The sequence below is a fragment of the Brachyistius frenatus genome, unplaced genomic scaffold (assembly GCF_029030835.1).
Source record: "Brachyistius frenatus isolate BFR_SWC_R1_liver_20210118 unplaced genomic scaffold, ASM2903083v1 Contig_21, whole genome shotgun sequence".
NCBI classification, from domain to species: domain Eukaryota; kingdom Metazoa; phylum Chordata; class Actinopteri; family Embiotocidae; genus Brachyistius; species Brachyistius frenatus.
Window position 1 is genome coordinate 3,924,217 of NW_027210620.1, and position 22,344 is coordinate 3,946,560.

A 22,344-nucleotide genomic window follows, 5' to 3' on the forward strand; every position below is an offset into this window, starting at 1 on the left:
AAATATCAATGGATGTGATATTCCTTTGTGGAAAAAAAAAAAAGCGAGTTGCCCCCTTTAGCAGAAATTGCTTCTTTCAGTTGTAATATGTTTCGAGGGTTTTGTTTTTTTAAATCCCATCTCTACATTTCAATGGGATTCACATCTGTTCTTTGACTGGGCCGTTCCATAACCTACAATTTCTTCTTTCTGACCCAGTCCTTGATGGATTTGTCCATGTGCTTAGAATGATTATCCCATTGAAAAGTGCACTTCTCGTTCGATTTCAACTTTAGGATGGATGGCCTCCAATTATCTTCACACACTTCGAAATCTTGCAGAACTCATTGTTGAATCAATGACTGCAAACGGCCCCGTCCCTAAAGCGGCGACGCAAAATCAAACCCATAATATTTTTACCAACATGTGCAGTTGGTTTGCCGTTGTTCCTCCGAAAATCTGTCTTTGGTCGGCACCAGACATGTCTACCGTTAGTGTGACCAAGCAACTTCATCTGTGATTGCTCAAAGCACATTATTCCAGAAGGCCTGCTGTTTACCTCCACTGAATGAATTCACTGGCAAACTGTAGATTTCATCTTTTAATGTTCTTTTTGGACAGTAAAAGGTTACATTTGTGAAATCTCTTCTTGATTGTAGACATATGCTCTTGGACACCAACAGTTGCAAGAGTTACCTGCAGATCTTGTGATGAAAGTTTGGGGTTCTTGCAGACTTCTTTTTGCACCAAACCTTCTGCTCTTTGGCTGAATTGTCTCGGGCTGCCAGTCGCTTTAAATCTTTGCTTCTTGTGGAGGATTTTTCTCCCAGCTGAATGATTTAGTTCAAATCCTTCACTAAGCGGGTTTGAATTATCGGCACTTCATCCGGAACCGATGATTCTGATTTTATGGATTTGAAGGTGTGATAAATGTAGGGCTGTACGTACTTTTTCTGTATCAATAGGAGTTGTCAAATGTTTGCTTGTCCAAACATGTTGAAAAAAATCTACCATTTCCATGGCATGTTCTTATTTTTTCATATGACTGTAGAAACAAAGTTACTCGATGCAACTTTTTGCTTTGTGGCATATTGGTAACCCTGCTGTACCCCCTGAGACGGTCAACTTCATGTCCTGACAAGTCGATGAGCTGGCTATCTTCAAACAGCATGTATCCTGACACGGAGGGAGCACACATCTATACACAGCTCCACAGGCAGTGTGCAGAGCTGGCTGTTGATTCAGTGATTATTTTTTTTTGTACACACATGAGGCTACAAATACTGAACTTTTACTTGCACACGAGCAAAGCTGCTGTCAAGCTTGGTGCATGTGCTTCGACTACAACTATCCAGGGCTGTTACGTTTCCTCAACAGGACAGACTCTCTAAAATGTACGTTCAGATGATACTAGACGCTGTTTGGGAACCACGGTGGAGTTTGTCGTGTTTCTGTTTCATCTCAAAAACAGCTGCTATTGTGAATGCACGATGCTTCTGTTACAAAAGAGTTGACTTGACCTTGTATTGCAATTATCTTCCTTGCTAATTGTTCACCAGACCAGACATGTAGTTTCTAGGCAATTGGTGATGCAGGTGTAAAACCTTTGTAGTTTCAGACAGCATACATAAAGCAATTTAACATTTTTGACATTGTTGCAGGAATACAATTCAATTTGATTAATATTGCGCAAAATCGTAACATAAGTCGTCTCAGGCCACATTGAAATAGTAACGTTGAACCCTACTGACATTATAGTGAGGAACCCAACAATTTAAGAGCTCATAAATGAGCAACAGTGGGGAGGAAAAACTCAAACCTCGGACAGAACCAGACTCGGAGGCGGGAGACCATCTACCTCGACTGGTTGAGGTGAGAGGAGAGCAGAGAAACGGTAAACATCGGGCAGGTTGGCGGCACCAGTAGCCACAGATCAGAAATATGCAGCTATAAGTCGCAGATTCTTGCCAAATACACAGGAGCAAATGGCACAATTTAGACACGCTGTATATTGCATACAAACTCAAATATGTGCCTTCATTCTGTGTCAAGTGCAGAAGGCTGCAATCAGACGTGCAGCTGTAGCTTGTGTAACCGGCGGGCTTCTGCGTTGTGTTGTTTATGAAGCGAATGCCGTGAGTCACCGCAATCTCTTGAAAGGGGCGCACTGTTTATTCTGACAGAAGCACATGATAAAGAAAAGCCAACTTGTAATCACAGCTGCCCGCTCCGGCCCGTCACACAGCATTTAAAACATACCACGATGTATGATAAAGGAAAAAAGCAGCCCCCCCATCCGGCCCCTACGCAATTATGATAAGTGGAGAAACACAAAGGGAGTTAAATGTACAGTAACTGTTAAGCTAGCAACACTTAGGTTCTCCATTAGAAACAGATATCATGTTGGTGGGAACAAAAATAGACACAAAAAGTACCAGAAACACTCATAGATTGTATATAAAAGTGGACGTAGCTTTCGGCTCCACCGACTCCCATTCAACCGGTCTCATGAAATTCTCAGTCAGTGAGATTTCTCCACGAGTTATCTCGGTTTTGCGAATCAAAGTCGCTCCATCTCAGTCGTTTTCTGGCCGTCCAGATTCCGAACTCGAGGCTTCGTAGCGACCGTTCGCAAACCGACGGGTCACCGCCGGTCGCCGCGTGGAAACAATAGAATGGATTACGATGAAAAGAATGTGGACACCCACGTCTCCTAAATGAGACTCGTGGGGCATCTCAGAAGACGTAAAGACAAAAGTAGCGCGCACGACTCCAAATCTTAAAGAACGGATGTGCCGCGGATCAAAAACCAGCAGCATACCGGCACTCGTGAATCCATAATTTAACGTGGGCAACGCCGATTATCTTTTACGGCTGTGGTCTGAACTTGACCTGTTTTAGAGGTGTAATAAAGGCTTTGGTAGCAGAACAGATAATTATAACGAAAGGCTCTATATGACCCGGTTACACCTGTAATGGAAAATCCAATTGGAGTTAAATTACACTTGCAGCATGCTTCAACAGAGCAGTTCTGAATACGGGTGCATGTGCACAGAATGCAGCTATATGGCTGAAGTGGATGTTGAGCACAAAAGCCTTTAACAACCAATTATGAAGTAAATATGGCACTTCGCACACCTGATAAATTGTTGAGCGGCCACTCTCGGGAGCGACGAGCAATCGGGTCGCAGCGGAAACAACGGCTGGCCACGAAGAGGGTAAGCGGTGAATAATTTGTTGCCGCGGAAACACAGCGAGAGGCCACCCAAACAAAAGTAGAGGGATGGAAATGCCCCGTGCGGCAGCAATCAGGGAATCCAGCTCAGATCGTGATGTGTTATTCTAAATTAGTTTTGTGCATTTATGTTTTGAGTCCTCTGGCCTTTATGGAGAACACGCTGAGTGTATTTGAACATGCACTGGGCTACCGGTGCCTTCCCGCCGCATGAATGGAACCAGCAATGTCCTCCTTCTTATGTCTCGCACACAGCAGCAGCGACTGTGTTCGCAAGCTGCTCCGAGCAGTTGATTTGTTTATTTCTTTTGTCGGTGAAGAGAGGTGAAACGAGGTGATTTTCATTCCTTCTTTTTTTTTTCAGAAAAAAACGAAAATACTGCTCTTAAGTAATAGAAAGTATGAGGCATTTTTCATCTGGAGTGCTCGTCAGCCAAACAATATGCCAAATGAAAGAGACTGGAAGTCTATTCTTTCTACATGAATGTTCATATTTTGTCGGGAGAAAGTGATAAAAAAGAAAAAGGGAAAAAAGAAAAAGCAGCGGGCCAGAATACATTAGCCTGGGTAAACATCAACAGGCGCGGCAGCCTCTTTTTATTAGACCCCTGCGCCTGGAAGCGGTGGGTTGTGGGGCATTTCATTTCCAGGAAGCGAGTGCGTCTGCCGGTGCATATTGTTTCCATGATGGCAATTTATTTTTTTTTGCCAGAGTGGCGCGACAAGTGTGCGTTATGGAATGAAGGCTGATAGATAAGAACAATAGGAGAGATACTTTTCAATTCTTAATGTTCCTGAGAGATGCAGCACACGCTGGCGGCGCCGCCTGGCCGCAGTGAATACCAATGGCTCCCGGTGTGGGCTTCGGGGACGCGCAGTGCTCTGCAGTGAAATCTTGCCGCCCGCCTTTTTCTATTCTCCACAACAACTCCTTCTGCACAGAGGCTCGGATGACTTTCTAGTTAGTTTGCAGCGGCGGGGAGTTTCCATGCAAAAACACTTAAGTGAGGCTGAGTGGCAAACCCGCATCTCATAAAAGTCAAGTAGCGGCTGAGCGGTGTGGAGTGATCTTTGTGTACCCAGATATCTTTTGAGTGACAGATTGTTGTCTGGAGGATTGTTGGTTGCCTTGTAAGAAAAGACAGAAACAGCAGAAGCGTACGATGTAACAACATACCATGAAATGTTAACGTAGCGTTGGCTACTTGGGTTGTAAATATGGAGATGGCTCTCGCCGGGGAAGTGACGAGCTACTTCTTGTGTTTCGTCTGCTCTCGGATAAAAACAAACCTTGAACTATGTGGGTTTTAGTTTGATACGAGAGATGAATGAGGGAATGCTTTTGTGGAAGGTACTTGGAGACAATTTATGTTTCTGTTTGTCGTTTTGTTTTTCAATTGAATTGTGCACTTTTTGAGAGGCTGTAGTATATTGAAGAAGGGGGTGCATTAAGACACAACGACACCAATTCTTTCATTTGGACTTGCCTGTGATGAGCTTCAACCTTTTGAAGGCTGTTTTATTGTCTCCAGTTCCCACTCGATAATTAGAAAGGCTCGGCCTGCCTCGTGATGTTTATATACACGGCATGTTTCTGTCTTTTCAGCCGACGGCATACGATGTCGTTTCAATGAGGCACAGACTATTCCAGCGATTAATTTTGTGTTGGCAGGATATTTTTCACCTTTTTCTCCTTTTGCTCAGAGTGTTTAACGAACAAACAATGACTGAAAGTTTTTGTTTTCGTGTCGTGTCATTTAATACTTGAGATTTACCTCCCGAAGTGCACTGAGACTGAAAAGCACACCGAAGGTAATAATGTTGACTTCAGCTTCGCCGCTTACTTCCGAGTTTGTCACTGACAATCCACACAGATCCAATTTAAGTCAGAGGTTCTGGGGACTTTGCAAATGGAGTCAGCGCATCACACGTTTGCACACACGGCTGCGCGCCTTCAGATGGTTGGCTAATGACATGCGGGGACATTTTCCCGGGGCTACCTCTGAATATGCGTCTGCCATTTAAAGCAGCGGTAGAGAACATTGAGAGGGGATGACCGCACAAGCTGCCAATGCTTCTACCTGCAGAACAGTCGAAGCGAATTTCACGAAAAGTCGTCGGCGCGTACTCGCCGAAGTGATGAAGGTAAATGTTTCGCCGCAGAAACATTTGCGGTATCCGTTTCACCTCCCCTCTGCCACAGGAAAAGTGATGAAATGAGGAGAAACTCTGGCTGCATTGTTCTATTTACTCCCCTTCCTCACCACCACCGCCAAAAAAAAGAGACTTCTGTGTTGGTCCTGACAAACATAAATTCATCCTCATGCATTATAAATGAGAGAAGAAGCAGGAACCGTTTCTGTGTGTGTGTCATCACTCGTTTAGCCGTGTCATAATGCGTATTTACCGTGCAGAAGGGGTACGGCTATACCTGTTCATTATTACTCTGTTACCATAGTGACGTGGACAATAATGCAGAACAGATGAGATTAATTGCTTCTGCGGGATGTGCACATTACATTTCATTTCATTTCATTTAGCTGACGCTTTTATCCAAAGCGACTTACAATAAGTGCATTTCAACCATGAGGGTGCAAAACCCAGAACAACAGGAGTCAAGAAAATGCACGCACGTTAAGGGATCAGAAATCATATTCAAAGTACATGAATGATCAGTTATGGGAGCGGAGATGAGCTCTGGGCCGTCTGTGGCTGTTAATGAGACTTCAGGAATAGTTTTGATCCCAAATCGTGTCGCATGAGAAAAAAAAAAAAAAAAACATTCCCAGAGGTTTTTATTTCCACGTTGTTGCAGCAGCTCTCTGTGCCATTACAGCCTGACTCATCTTCCGGCAGTGGGTTCTCGCACGTTATTTTACAGAGATGTGATTTGGATGCTGGCTCTGCAGAGAGAGGTCAGCTGGCAGCGGCGCCCTTCTAGCATCTCTCTAATGGACTGGAAGAGATTCACTCGCAAATCAAACACACCGGGCGAAAGAAGCCGGAGAACTACACGCACTCGCGCGGCGGCCGGTTGGAAATTAGTTCTCCCGCCGTGGGTAACAAACAAGACGGCTTGTTTATTCGCGGCCCCATCACAACACCCGATTGTACCGCGGCAACGAGATTGTTGGGAACGGATGCGGTCGCTATGTTGCGCCGATGTTCTTTTGACGCGCGAAGCACAGAGCTGGAACAGGCGCTCTATGTGGGACTCTTTTATTCAAAGATTAAAAGTCTGATGGAGAGAGGTGCGAGAAGAAATCCGTCCATACTTAAAACCACTTCAACAATCGGAGAGGATTTGAACTTGAGACTAATCTGCTCCAATTTTTTGGCAAAAATGAAGTCTTGTTTGAGGAGGATGAAAGAAGCAGAGTCCAAATCCCTCTATTTGAGGCTTGAATCACGTCTGTGTGCTGTAGAAATGGTCTGAAATGACACCTTTACTCAGTCGAGGGGAATTTTTAAAACTCTTTGGGTCATATCGGGGAATTTTGTTATCGTGTTTAAATTGTATTTGCAATTTCTCAAAATATAACATTTTCCATTTGGTCCTCTTTTTTTTTTTTTATCCGTTAGTTCATGTGTACTGAGTGGTTTTATCTCCTTTCTGTGAGTCAACGTGTGTCAAGCACTTCACTAAAGGTGTGCATTTCCTGTAACTACTTAGAAACGCAAACGATGCTGCAAAATGTACATTTTAAAAGCTTCGGTCACAAAACGATGATTTCAAAGACCGGGGTGATACAAATTAAACAAAAAAGCTAAATGCAAAGTTTGTAAAAACTAGTATGAATCTTTCAAAGCTGGGAGAGGAAGACCATCGCAGCCACGCCGACATCATTCCCGTTAGAAAAAAAATGTTGGGAAGTTTTTGCCCACAGGTCAATGTGTTTATAAGAGTGCACGGGTTGGCGTGTGAAGAAGGTTAGGTAGTGAAAAGTTTTGTACTGTAAACACCGGTGAGGTCACACAATCCTGGGGGGGGGAAAAAATGATGTGGCTGTTTCTTGTCTGCTCAGCACAATTGCAGTCCGTGTTTTCTGTTGGTTATTGAATTTAACCTTTTTTTTTTTTAGTGGAGAAAAGTGAGGGAGTTTGACATTTGACTTGGAGCGGGAACCCTGTTCACGGAGAAGTTTAGGTCTGTGAAAGCAGAGTAAATGCAGTCATCGCAACTTCAATCACAAAAACAGTTTGTCTCAAACAATCCAGATATTCATCAAACATAATTACTGAAAGAAAGAATTTTCACATTTTCACTGCACATTCATTGTATGCGATTGCTCTAATTATGTGTCTACGTGGTCTGTACTCTAATTGAATCCAAATTCCTCTTTAAAGTCTGACGTTAATAGAGCCGTACCAGATCATCTCGTTGCACGTTTTCAGCTCCCTGAAAACCGAAACTGTCACCTGTCAGCTCTCGCGTCACGTCGCCGAGCCTCGAGCTGCTTTCTCGTCTGAAGTCTTGAAAGTAAAAGTGTCGGCTAAATGCTCGCCGATAAACGAGTCCCAGCGGTCGCTGTCATCTTCCGTCGCCGCTCGCTGTATCGGACAACATCCGACGTCGTCACGCCGAGAGACGTCGGCGGCGGCGGCGGCGGCGGCTCTCATCACTGTTTGATTTGCTTCTGTTGTCGGAGAGATTGTGCACTCTGCCGCCGGTGTTACAGGTTTGATCCGCTTGTGTCCGTTAGCAGCGTTGTGCCACGAGTGAGCAAGAAACTCAACCTCCGGCTGAACTAGAAGCACATTTCATAAAAAGCTTAATGCTTCCTGATTCATCACGTTCTGCTGCGCTTCCGCCTCTCCGTCTCCGTGATATCTCCGGGCTGCTTTTCCCATGGTGTCATCATTGATTTAAGATGCATGCCTAATGACAATGCCGGCGCTATTAACTTTCCGTGTTGTATGATTAAACAGTCGGAAATGTGCTTTAAAGTACAGCAAATATGCACATACAGATATAACGTGTACCGTGCTGTAGATTTAGCGTGTTCATTGAGAATCTGAATTAATGACCTGTACTGATACCGGTGCCGGAGGCGTTTTAATTGCGTCCTCAGGGAGAATACATTTAGATCTATTAAAGCAGCACGGGGAGACGGACCAAGCCCCGCATCTTCAGCTTAGCATCCCATAAAGTTAGCACGAATGGAGCCTTTGTAATCTTCTCTTCTTCGTCACATTCTCAAACCTCTTATTCTTTTAGCTTTGCCACCCTGCCAATGATTTAAGGTATTTATTATATTTAAGCAGGAGGGAAGGTTTGCTGTAAACCTCAAATGAACGCTGGCTCGCTCCGCCCTTGAATGTTCTGTCGCGCGGTTTCGGTGCGAGCTCTGGGAATTTGAAGACGACTCGCGACCCAAGAAATCTGTTGAATTGCCCGAACTCGGCATTCCGGATCAAGAGCACGTCTTAATGAACTGAACGCCGCCGGAAAATCAACGGCGCTCGCTGCAGCCGGAGCAGTCGTTTGAATTCTGAACGAGTGGGAGCAGTGAAATGTTAGTTTCCAGTCTTCTTTCTAAAGTCTGCTGTGGAATCAACAAGTGGAGTGGAGATGTTTGAGAAGCAGACTGATGGGGACGTTTTTGGGTGCCCGCAAATCTAACTGGATACGACCATTAAAAGGAGATTGCAGAAGTCTTGCCGTGGCATCACATGTTTTAAACATGCCTTAAGAAATAAAAGGTGTTTTTTTTTTTTTTTGGAGCTACTTCTAGTATTTCATTAAGAAATTAAGTTTGGTATCAGTAAGACAATTAATTGCAAGTAATACAATAACTCCAAAGTTCCCGATCAGTGGTCCTAAAGGTTCAGGACCGGTTCAGTAGGATGCAGTGGCGAAGGAAAAACTCGACTTGAGAATTAGGGCCACATTAAAGAAAACAATAAATCAATAGGAGGAGGATTTTTGTTAATTTGAGAAAAAGTCCAAATATCTTGAGAATTATTAATTAGTTATTTTTTAATAAAGTTGCAATTATGTTTTGTGGATGAAGTCGAAAAGTTGAACATGGAAATTGAAATGTAATTTCACTTTATTCAGTTCGATTTAATTTTTGAAATTTCAACTTTATTCTCAAAAGCGAAATAAAAAAATAAAAAAATCACCCCCCTCTAATTAATTTTTTTCTTTAATGAGGCCCTAAAACGCGGTCGTAAAAAAACAGCTGTCGTATGTGGTTTTGTTTTTTAACCCTCTCGGTTGTTCTCTGTGTCGGCTCACCACTCTGGTAAATGGTGATAGTTGTGTTCTTGGAGGATTGCTGGCGTCGTGCAGTGTTTTACACTCTGCGGGCTGAATCAACACTGATGATGTCTGCTTGCTCTGCAGCTTTAAACATGACAGACACAGAGGACTAAAACACACCAGGATCGGGGGTTTTTTTTTGGTTTGTTTTTTGAGTTTTGGACCTGGGTCTATCCACAGCACTCCTGTACATTTTTTATTTGTTTTATTTTTTTTACTCTGTCATGTTTTTGTCACGCCTCAAGCCTTCCTGTCAGAATTCTCCCACAGCACTCTCGACATTTTATTTATTTACTGCTCCTGCAAGCTCTGATGTCTGTCTCCTCGCTGCTCGTTTTATGCCTCATCTTGTTCTCTCTCTTTCGCTCTCTCTCTCTCTCTCTCGCCCCGGTCGCTTGTAATCACCTCGCCGTTACGTCGGCGCAGAAGGTCTGGCTAATTAGTCCCATCATCGTTACAGTTACAGATCACAGAGGCGCGATCAGGAAGGTGAGGCGAGCTTTTCGCCCTGCGTCTGCACCCTCGGCCCCGACTGAAGAAAGCCATTCCCGTCGTTCCCTCCGAGAATGGCAAAGAAGCGACGCAAAGTCCTGTCGAGGTTTCTTCTCTTCTAATCGCCTGCGATCCAATTACAGTGTACAAGTTTCAATTCTAACTGGTAGCGTTGCAAGATTTTTTTTTTTTCATGATAGTTTTTAATGTCAGTACACATTTATGCTGATCTCGATGTTGTTTGTCTAATTTCTCAGCAATTTCAGCCGCTCCAGTCGGAGCAATCTGGCGATCCGATGTGTGCGTTTTAGACTTTCGCTCGTTCCGCAGAAGTAAACATGAATATTTACTGTTATTGGAGAGACCACTGCACTTTCTATATTCTTGCTTCCTGCAGACAATGCTGAAGCGATGAACACAGACTGACTATCTCTGACTACGGAAGTCAAAAGGTCACTGATTTTTTTTTTTCTAGGGAGAAATGTTCCTTCTACCAGACACAGAACACTTGAGTGAATTTAACTGAACTTTTTTTTTTTTTTTTTTTTTTAACCAGCAAATGAGCTGTGCTACAGATCCAGATGAATCTTTGACCTTTAATAAATCTATTTTTTTGTTTCCACAGTGTGAGTCAAGTGCACACAGTCCCTTACACACACAGATAAGTCTGTTGAATTTAAGATGCCGTGATGGATTCACGCCCAGCTTTTGTTATCTTCAGTGCGGGACCCATTTGCATATAGGATGCTTAATAAACAGTGCAGGAGGATTTGTCCTCTCTTTTAATGTGCTTTACACAGACTGAGTCGTGTTTGCGTTACATCCCATTGTTGCGTGCGAGCGGCTGCTCTCTATAGAGTCGTTTTCCTCCAATTTAGCCACCGGTTTCCATCCTGTAAATCCCACTCAGTCACATGCTGCTTCGGTGACAACAATCAGCCAGCGGGCGTCGTGCCACGCTCGTCAAAATCTACAATAGGATTTTTATTTCTGCTTGGAGAAAAAAAAATGGATCGTTCCGGAGAGACGATGCAGCACAGAATTAGACAAAGTGAATCACATTGTAGACTGTCTGATCACAACTCCCAAAGCTGGCTGTTATTATTGGATGTTTGAAATGATCCCTACAAACACGTTGTGTGTTGCAATAATCAGCTCCGATCAGCTTCGTTGCATCAGAGATTTACCTCAGTGGAGTTTGATTCTGGACCCGTAAGAACGTTAAGTGTCTGAAGTTGACTATTTTTTTTTAATGACATCAGAGAACGTCCTACCCGCTCAAAAAAACGGAGTGCTTTCTGCTAAATCCAACTTTACAACTGTTTGCTGCGCTGTATTGTTTGGCAGTTAGATGACTGTTAGTTGGAGCAGTTCTGGTTTTGAAGGTCGTGTAACTCTTGCAGTTGAATCAGGAGAAGGATCTCTGTCATACAGTGAATTATAAGGTGGATGAATGCAGGTAAAAACAAGGTGTGGATAAGTCAGCTAAGACTCCCGAGAAGCATGCAATCATTACTATATAACCTCCTTAATCTAGTAAAGCATTCAGCAGTTTTAAATCAATGGATGTATTGGTTTTGGACACATTTTGGGTAAATTCGGCAACTATTGCAATATATATATTTTTTTAATTAGAACAACAAATCATTAAAAAATGTTCTACAGCTCAGATGTTCAAAATCATGGCATTGAGAGCCATTAATTACACATAATGTCTTTGAAAGGACGTGGAAAGGATTAAAGGTATTGAGTGCATCACAAATATCCTCACCATTATAACGTATCATGAAGTCAGTCAGGAGACTCGTGCGTTTCCACGTTGAAGATCACGGAGGGCAGCTACAGTCGTGAAATCAGCTCAAGAACCAGCAGCTCTTTTCACGTCGATCACGCTCAACCTCTCATGGCCTGTCACTAAATTAAAGTAAATTGCCTGTCATCTTCACTTTACAGCGAACATGGAAATCAACGTAAAAGGCTTGAAGTTTGAAGATATTTTCACTTTCCTGTCTCCGTTTGAGGCGTCGCCTCCTCGCGGCCATCACGTGGCCGCACACGGCTAACGAACAGGTTCCTGCTTTTAATGAATGCGGGTAATGGGCAGTCTGGTAAATAGCACTGATTGCTCTTATCTGCGGGCTAATGACGTCTCGGGCTCTTTTCAATTAAGGTGGGAACGAGGTCACTAAAAGGTTTGCTCCATAGCTCAGCCATTCAGCTTCATTAAAGCCTTAGCGTGTATTCATTAGCGCCGCCGCCGCAGGTCCCCGAAGCGCACAGTCTGCTTCGCTCTTTTCATCCTCTATAAACTAATTAAGAACTTATTAATCCTCCGCTAACAGTTTCGGGCTTTGGACCCTTTCCGCGGTCCCTCTTGGTTGTGGTTTTTGGCACCGGTTCATCCGTGCACCAGCCAGACCGCTCAGTGCCGATGCGGGAAACTTTTCCGGGCCTGCTCGGGCTTAAAAGTCGCACATTGAGGTGTGGGGCTTGCTTTTTTTTTTTTTTCTTGTTTTTTTCTGGTTTCCTTTGGGTGTTTAATTTGTTGAAGTGTGGCGGTTCAGTTCTGTCACCAGCAGATTTCAGCTCTCACAGAATTTCAGTTTTTTTTTTTTTTTTTAAAGAAACCTAATAAATGTGTTGATGCGATTTTATTCTGCAGCGGCTGTTTGTGCCTCGGTTCGTTTTGCTTTCTTACTTTCTCTGGAATTTTCCGCCACTTGAATGAAGATCTGCTGCAACAGTATCTTTCTTTTCTTTTTTTCGTGAGCGTTTAGTGAGATTTAAAGTGGTTAAGAGATCGAACTTTTACTTAAAAAATAAGAAGTATTGTCCAATTTTTACTGAGTTACAATAGTATATTCCTATCTTTTTTCCTTTTATTATAAAACCATCTTATCTTGCATATTTTGTCTTGAAAGATCTTTGATCGTTGCCTGTTGTCTTAAAGCACATTGAATCGCACACCTGTTTTATTTAATGTACTACATAAATAAACTCGACTTGACTTTAGATCCTTTTATTCATACTTTATTTGTAACTTATGTCACTATAATCCCGTGTACTTTTGCAAAGTACTTGTAACTGAAAAACAGCTTCAAACTATGTATTTATTATCAATATAATCATGATAGCAAAACGGGCTGCAAGTATTTAACTTCAGATAAAGATGAAGAAGTTCCCCAGTGAAGTCTTAAGTAAGAGAAATCTGATTATCTCCGGCCTGGAAGTTTTCATCATCCATCGCTGCTGACTGAACTGTCTTGAATTGTTACGGTAATACATTGTGTACATTTTGGTCTCATTTCATTTTTTGCTGAACGCAGCCACCTGCTGCACTTCACCATCGAATGCATTCCCCATTTTTGGATTTGTGCACGAACCAGAAGCCTAAAGCTTCAGTATATTTGATCTCCTGAGGGGGAACACTATATCCATATTGCCACTGCCACAATGTCAATGACAACAATATGAAACTGCAATAAGTTCATTTGTTTCTGGATTTCTAAGAAAGAAAAAGGAAAAAGAAAGAAAGAAATAAAATTGCCTCAAGGTTGCTCATAACCCGGAGTGTTTTTTTGGGTTGTTTTTTTTTGCCAACCCCGAAGCTTCTCTCCGCGCTGTTATCAAGCGTGCGATTCACCAACGTGTCGCTGGCTCCATTTTTATCTGTCACATTTGTTTGCGCGTGATGGCCGCTGATACTCGGCTCATTAAGGATTCTCACCCTTCCTCCTCCTCCTCCTCCTCCTCATCCTCCTCCCGCCGCCGCTGCTATCGTGTCTCCTTGAGATCCGAGAGGCTGCGACTGCGACTCGTGTTCGCCCTTGACTGGCACCCCCTCATCTTTTCTTTTAATGAGTTCATAGTTCTTCTGATTGTCTTTTTGCTTTTTCTTCTCGCTTGTTCGAGCTTTTTCTTCTGTCTCACGTGCCACATACATACCTGTGCAATTCCCCCCCCCCTTTTCATTTTGTCCTCATCGTTTCTGTGCACACTGTATTCTGATTGTCGTTTTTTTATTTTTTATTTTTTTTACTGACCGTTTCCTCTCCTCCTCTCTCACTCTCCGTAGGAGCTGGTGGGCAGCAACCCTCCGCAGAGGAACTGGAAGGGAATAGCGATCGCCCTTCTTGTCATTCTGGTCATCTGCTCGCTGATCGTCACCTCCGTCATCCTGTTGACACCAGGTACACGCTGCAGGATGGGACGGGACGGGGCGGGGGAGGGGCTGCCGCACTTTACACGCCGCACCATCGCCCTGTTTGCACGCCTATTATCATGCACGGACATGCCCATTAGCTTTCACAATCAATCTCGGCACAAACGAACGCAATGAGGAAAAAGTGTGAGGCGTCGGTGTCTCCGTATCCCTGTGAGGTCCGGTGCTCTCGTGCCGTGTTCGCGGTGTCACGGTTTAACACCCGCTCTCGCTGTAACGGCCACGTTTAGTGAAGGTCGGTAAACCTCGTTGAAGTCAGGATTTCTTTCTTCATAAACACAGCGTCTCCTTCACTTAGCGCCCTTTTTTCTTTCTTTCTTTCTTTCTTCCTTGGACTTCTACATCGGCGCATACTTATTTTAAGGCATCTTGGTTTTAATGTCAAGAGTGACCTTCAGGATTCCTGTTTGCAAATTCAGTTTAAGATTTAATCAATACGCCATCTGTTTATATTCAGGCTCATAAAGCTCCTTGATGTGGTTTTATGCGCTGCCAGAGTCAAATCAGTCAATACAACTGTTGTTGTGCGTGCACTATAATTCACTTACCCAGACAGTAATCACGGTGCCCTTGGTTATGATTTTTCTATCACGGAAAATTGCAGGTAATGTTGCCTGTAATTTGAGGGGTGGGGTGCCAAAGCGGGGTCAGCGATTTCAGCAATATTATAAAATATGTAATCAAAATGTATTCATAATGCGGGGCAGCTCGCTCTCAAAATATACAACTTTTTGTTCGTGTGATTACCGTTTCCATGGCAGTACGCGGGGTACGACTAAGGACGGGAAAACAATCAGTCCCGTCAGTAGACTGCTGTGTACTGTATTCAACGTTTACTACTCCAGGAAGAAAGTCCGACCCTTAGCAACCACCCTAGCAACAGAGAGGATTTCCAGTCCGTTTTATTGCTTTCCAGAGATGGTTTCTAAATACAGCACATAGAAACACTAAACTGCTCAGCTAGCTCAGTCTTGTTGTAAGTAAGACATAAGCTGAAAAAAGATGATCACTAATTTTGAAGGTTTAAACTGCGCGTTAAAACCGGACCGGTCGAGCGAGCCGCCGCTAGGATTTTAAGTGCGCGACTGTCCGCGTTGCTCGGAGTGACAAAAAAAAAAAAAAAAAAGGACCAAAAGAGACCCGATTTCACCAAATGGGTCACGTTTAATAGACCTATAACAAGTAAAAACAACATTATATTGCATATCATATGAAATTCAATTCCAATTACATATTCCCGTTGAGAAGACGGAGTGATATTTTCTAGTGACGAGAGCGGGGTGTGTTTTTCATGCTGGTTTGAGCGCGTTCCAAACGGACGGTCGACCAATCAAATCACTCGGTCGGAACTACTTGTTGTATGATAGAGCAGGCGCCCTTGGAGGTTGTTGACAGGCGTCAGGGCAGAGCGCAGCTCGGCAGGTGTCGAAGCGGCGAGGCCTAAAAACTCCTCTTCACCTCCCGGCGGCGGCGGCGGCGGCCCGTTTCCTGTCCCGGGGTGTTTGTTACGGGCTTGGCTGAACTCGAGCTGTTTTTTTTTTTATGTGCCGCTTCCAAACAAGGCGAGCCAACAGGGGAAAAAAACAAAATTGGGAGGCCGGGGCAGGTGGCGCCTCCAGCTTGTACCTCGGCCCTAATCTGTCCCCTCTCTGCGTCGACTTTGCGAGCTCGAGCAGAACTACTTTTCGGCGCCAAGTCTCGACACTGGCTGGATCCTTTAAGCTCCTGTGGGGGACTTCGAGCAGGCTGGCAGTTAAACTGGAAGATAGCGGGTATTTTAGCGGATTTTGGATATTGAAATATGCTCTGGCCTCATCAGATCCAGTTCTGAAAGTTGGTTGCTTTAATTAGGTGTCCAGAGCAGCTGAGTTGAGCTGCAGTATGTTGCAGCTCCATGAATCATTCCTCAAGGACGGAGGTTTGTTTGTGCAGAGAGTTTATTTTACTCCTTCTCTGGGTTATCGTGTTCGAGTTGGACTGTTAATTGAATCCCTGGATTCTGCAAAGTCCAAATATGTTTTTAGTTCTTTTTGTACTTTCAGAGTTAATTGAACGGCCCGCTCCTAATAACTCTGTGAACTGAGATGTTCAGCTCGCAAAATGGGCAACAAATTCCCAGAAAACATCGCAGGCTTGGATTTTTTTTTTAAATGTATTTTCTTTTCAGAAGAATTAAAACAAACTTTTGGTATTTCAAATTCCTCTTAAGAAGGACACTTTTCTTTTCATCCGAGGCTGTTTTTTTTTTTTTTTTGTTTTTTTTTTAAATATATTTTGGTCCGAGGCCCAAGTTCCAAAGAAGGTAAATACTTTCACATTTTGGGGAAGTATGGTTAGTTACTTTCTTATCAAGCATCAAGGCTGAAAACAGGGCTAACATCAACACTATTCAAAAGCCACAAAATCTGCTCGAGGTCACGATTCAACACGTATCTTGTTTGTTAATATCTACAAAATCAGAACGGTAACAATGAGAAGTTGTAGTTTTTCGGAGGGTTACGTGCCAGAGAAGCTGTGATGCTGACAGTATACTTCTGGGGGAAGAAGGCTTGATGTTGTCATTGCTTGTTAATGCTCACGGTTTGGCAACAGTTAGCGTGTTCAGCTGGGACACGCCAGTCGGTTCTGGACGATAAGTCGAACAGCGTCGCCTGTTTCTCTCGTCAGATGTTTGATGAGGCTACGTCTGACAACTTTTCTGACTGTTTGACATCAACGATCTGTGTTTTTCAATTACAAATAATCGCTGCTGCTGATCTCTAAAGATGCGGCGGCATGACGCCGCTGCGATTTCAGGCAACAGTCTGTTGAGAAGTCGTTATCTCAGCCTCTCGAGATGAATCCTTCCCCGGAAGACTGCGAACTAAATACGAGGCGTCAATTTTCAGATACTGATATAACTACTGGCTTACCACTTATGTTTTTCATAACTTAAAAAAAACCCACTTTGCTTTAGCTGCTATAAATCAGTAAGAATGGTTGACCTCTCATCTGTTTGAATAAAACAATATTACTTATTACAATCCAATCAAGGCAGTTGTGTCTGTCATTTATTACTGAAAACATCAATCTGCCTGTTTCGAAAGGGAATTATTGAAGAATATGTTAAAGAAGACAAAATTTAAGACTGAATTTTAAACAAGCTTTTAAACAAAGATATTTTCCCGTTGCTTTTAAAAAACACTTTTCTTTTTTTGTTTTTGCAGTATAAAATGGGCCGAAGTGTGCGCCACATCACCAACATGGCGTAATACCCTTTGAGTGCTTTAGGCAGGATTTTTGCCTATTAAAAAGCTAAATCCAGTCGTCATTCAGAACAACTTATTTTGGTCTAATTACACCTCGAGGAGAAACATCTTGGGAACAAAGGCTCTGAGCAGGAAGCTGCGGCGGTGCAGCTCGTGTTGAAGAGTTATGAGATCGCATGTTGTTCCCACTCTGTTAGGAGCGCTTTGTTGATGGATGTTCCTCGTCCAGGCGGACCAGCCAATTTCTAACTGCACCTGACAACCGCTTTGTTCTCGCACACACACATACACACACACACCCTTCTCTGCTGTATCCGAAAGCTCGATATTACTCGAGGATGCTCTGTCCTCTACGTCAGCAGGTCTATCGGCGTCGGGGTACTCCTCAGACTGAGCGATGTCGCGCTGACTGGCGGAGTGACAGCCAGCTGAAACCGTGGGAGGATCACGTGCTATGTTAATTTGGCGCGGCTGAAAGCGAGCGGTCACAGACATTATCGCGTGAAACCGGCTTCTCGGATGACAACAAACGCCCCGCGGGCGACGGGGGGGGAAAAAAAAAAAAAAAAAAGGCTGCTTCAGTGGCATTCAGCAAATATTTTGTAAATTCATGAGCCTGTTTACATTTGAGACTGCGATGACGTACATATATTAGAGGGATTATTCGTAGCCTGTGTGAATGATGCTAACATCAACAGGTGTCTAATCATCGTATACATTACAAAGGAGAGAGATGAAGCCGTTTTAAGTGACAAAATGTGAATTCATTGAGTCTCAAGATGCTGAAATCCGCTTTGAAAAAATCCAAACTTTGTAATTGTGACCTCGGAGCTATTATAGCTGGTATAACTTTGGTTTCTGGCTGCCTGAGCTCTGCTGCATCAACCCTTCTATTGGATTTGGCTTCTTCTAAAACATGTATTCTCTTCTTCACCTATGTTTGGTTTTCACTTTGGCCTGCAGATCTTTATTTTATCGAGGTGTAGGAACACACCTTTGAACATCGGTATCGTGATGAGAAACTTTTCCACACACATGAATCTTGGATTTCAGGCGGAGACCTCCAAACTAAGCAAACTTTTTAGTTTTTTCAGTCACTTGAGAAAGGTGAAGTTTGAAGGAGCTTTTTTTTTTTTTTTTTTTTTAACTGAGAAGAGCTACCTGCAGTGGCTGAAAACTCCACTGTGGTATAGCTGGGAGACTTAATAAAGTAAAGTTGCTGGCTGTAAAATCAAAACAATGACCTGAAAGGTGCTACAACGCTCAATAGAGCTCACAGGAACTGCAGTTACTGTTGTGTAATAATTTGGTTCAATGTTAACCTAAAACTTTTGATTTATGACATTTGAACTTTGTTTATTCTCACTCAAATATCCAAACCACAGGATACTTCAAAAAAAAAAATAAAATAATAAATACACCTGTTGAGTGTGCATTTTAATACACAATCAAGTTTGAAGCTAATTTGACAGGTTTTCATTTCAGGTGTTGAATATCTCATTTTATATTGAATTATTTGCCAAAACTAGAAGTGTTCTGTAGTCAACACGGATGACTTGCTGTATTTGATTCAATAACACAGAGACACTAACATTTTATAATGTCAGGTTAAGTGTTGGATCAGAACCTGCTCTGCCATTGTGTTGTACTGAAAAGAGGTCGTGCGACATTAGCATATAAACTGCTCGTTTGACCCTGCTGGGGCCGACGCTTCTCTCTTTTTTTTTCAGACTAATTCAACCTTTCTGCCAGTGATCACAGCACTCTGTGAGGACGAGATAAAGATATATTTAACTACAGAAAATGGATTTACCCTCAAGGGATTGCGCCACATATAAAAATGTAAATCTGAATGTAAACTTCAACGTGTATAATTTCATCTTCAATTGCGCTCAACCCATAAATCTGGCGATCATAACTCATTAAAAATTCAGTGTTTATCCACCTCCAAACTTTGCCATCTGACGGGACGTGCGCTATTACGTTTCCCTGTGCGGTCTGATGACTGCCATAATAACGCTCAAAACCCCTCTGATGCTCCGAGCAGGTGCCTTCAAAGGTGTTTTTGTCCCCCGTGATGAAATCAGGGAGGAACCGGCGATCGGTTGGTGTCTGTCCATCTGTTAGACGCAATATGCCACACACACACAGCTGACGTGCAGGTTTGGAGAGCGGTGCAAGTCATTGTTGTGTTGTTGTCTCGTGAAACCTCTTTGATGTGTGAAAAAGGAGCTCAAATTTTGTTTAGTTGCTTGATTTTGCCTCCAAAAAAACCCACAAAAGCTGCCTTAGCTGTGTGTCAAAGACATTTTCTCACATCCTGCTCATCTGATATTGACTTGCAGTGGATGAGTTGAGGTTTAAATATTTTCACCACAAGGTCGCATATTTTCGCCATTACTCACAGAAGATGTTTTAGAAGTGAGTAAATGCATATAAATAGTTCAAGGCAGAGCGCTTTGTATGGAAGAGATTTAATTTTCAGTTCTAACAGCAGCGAGTGTTCAAGCAAAGCAAAGCCAGTCACCTTTATTCTCTTCTCTTTTTTTGAGAATATACTGCATATATTTTACTTCTGTAATTCTCATTTACCCGCTTACTCAAGTTGATCTAATTTAGTGGTTTTACCTTTGTTGTCTTTTTATATTTTCTGGCGTTGCTGTTGTGTCCTGTCAAAGTTACTTTACATATGTGGTTTTGAACTGTAGTGAAGTTTGCGCGAGACATTTTTCACTTTTTCTTATATATTGTAAAATGAATAATAAAAAAAAAAGCCCTGTACTTACTGTTAAAATGTACATTTTTGTAAACTGTTCGACTACGTGCATCATAGACTTCTTTTTTTTTTTTTTCCTTCCTGTGTTATAAATAATTGAGATCCTCTGCAGACATCTGGCTCTGAGTGAAAGGTGAATGTTGGGCGTTGTTTTTCTGACATGTGACTCGTGTGATAACTTACAGTTGTTGAGATCTCAGACTGACAGCTGAAACTGTCGGCGGTGTGTGACGTGACGATGGCAGGAGGAAGTTGTTTGGCCTCCGTCTGAACCTCCACTTCTTCCATCCTGCTGCTATTAAACGATGATTTCTCTATCGGCTGCCAGACAGAAATCAAAGCTGGTGTCGGATGAATATTTCGGGCGGTGTGGTCACTGTTACTGCTGCTGAGGAAACATCTCAACCTCTCTCTTAATCACACAGGTCTTCTCCTCACACTGATCACGCTCTGTTTGTCTCGAGCCGTAGTGTTTTGTTTTTTTTAAAGTGTGAATGTGATATGTTGGATAATAGTTCTTCCTTCATCGCTGCTGCATAAAACAAACCGTAAAGCTGGTGGAAGTGCTGCAAACATACTGATGTTGCAAATTGTATTCCATTAAGCACGTCGCTCTTGGCTCTGTATGCTCAGTGTAGGTACCGGTAAATGGTTTTGATAATCCCCTGACTTTCCATCGAGCGCCATAATGTGTTAAGTGCCATGAAACAACTTATGTTGTGATTTGGCGCTATATAGATAAAGTTGAATTGAATTGAATGACGAGGTTGACTTTATTTTATTTTTATTTTTCCGGCAACTGTTGGCTAGATCACCATAAGATTTATTACACATGCATGATATACAATTGTGTTTTGTTGTCTCAAAGGTTGCATTTAACACCATCTTAAGGTCAAAATTGAATCTGACCAATACATTATACATGACCCAATATATGCACATCGGGATACTGATTAGCATTTAGCTCAAAGCAGGACTGAGCTTAAGTTCTAATGACGCTTTGGATTGGTGGATAAACAGCAGCACAGCCGTGCAGGTTGTTTAATGCATTTTGAAACTTTGAAGAAGTGCCTAGTGTTAGTGTGAGGATTTTGTTTTATTCATTAATCGAACCGTTGCTATGACTGCATGATAATACAACAGGCTGTGTGGATATCGGTTCCATGATGGAAATTTAGCCGCTTGCGGGATATTTTAGCGTCTTGACAATTCAAATTTGTCGGTGAAAACGTCACTTATGTTTATGCAAGAAGGTCCTTTCTGTTCTGAATCACTGGTATCGGAGCTCGCAGGCACTTGAATGCAGGCTGCTTGAGAACACATTCACTTTTAAAACACACCACCAGGCAGGTGATATTACACCCCGTTTCCACCTGGCATCAACACGTGTCCTGGCGTGATCGCATCAGACATCCAAGTGGAAACGATCTGCTCAGGCCTCATCCGGAGGTGGTCTGGGACTCGTTCGTTTAGCAGTCGGAAACGCAATCTGACCTCAATGCATCTCAGGACTGCATTATTATCGGAGCCTCAAGCTAGTGGAGTTGCCACTCAGAAAAACCATGACCTGGACGAGTGAGAATCTTCACATACGTACGTCTTAAAAATAGGAAAAAGCACTGAGCCAGCTGAGTGCCTCTTTTTTATATATATATATATATATATATATTATTTATTTTTTTATTTTTTTCTGTTATACGGCATATGGTCCTTTGATTGTTCATTTCCAGAGTCTCCTTTACCAGCCAACAGCAGGTTATCCCGACTTATGGATCTTCCAACTCACCTAAAAGCTTTTTTTTTTTTTGCTTGTCTGGGCTTCAATAGACAGCTCTGGTGTCGCATAATGGGCTTCCAGCTGATGCTCAGGCTTTTTTAGCCCTGCTGAGTAGAAAAGTTCCAAAAGAAACTTGTCACTTCTTAGACATAAAAAAATATATATATTTCAGCAGCAGATTCAGCTGAAAAATATACTTGCTTGTCTGCTTCCTCTGTCATCTCTGGACTCACTGTTTATAGCCCCTTTAGCCCAGCGTGTGCTACAGCTGAACATTATGAATGTCTTTTCTTCTTCTTCTTCTGCTGCAGACAGCTGAACAGGGATGTAATGACCTGAGGAAAAAAAAT

General features: G+C 42.8%; 1 protein-coding gene across 5 annotated transcripts in view; it reads left to right on the top strand.

The window, feature by feature from the left end:
* LOC138619755 (A-type potassium channel modulatory protein DPP6-like) overlaps positions 1 to 22,344 on the top strand; it is a 189,504-nt gene that overhangs the window by 122,059 nt on the left and 45,101 nt on the right. For all 5 annotated transcript variants that reach the window (XM_069696480.1, XM_069696481.1, XM_069696482.1 and 2 more), the window contains one exon: positions 14,047 to 14,161. In XM_069696480.1, coding sequence (XP_069552581.1) covers positions 14,047 to 14,161 — 115 coding nt within the window. The remainder of the gene's footprint in view (positions 1 to 14,046; positions 14,162 to 22,344) is intronic.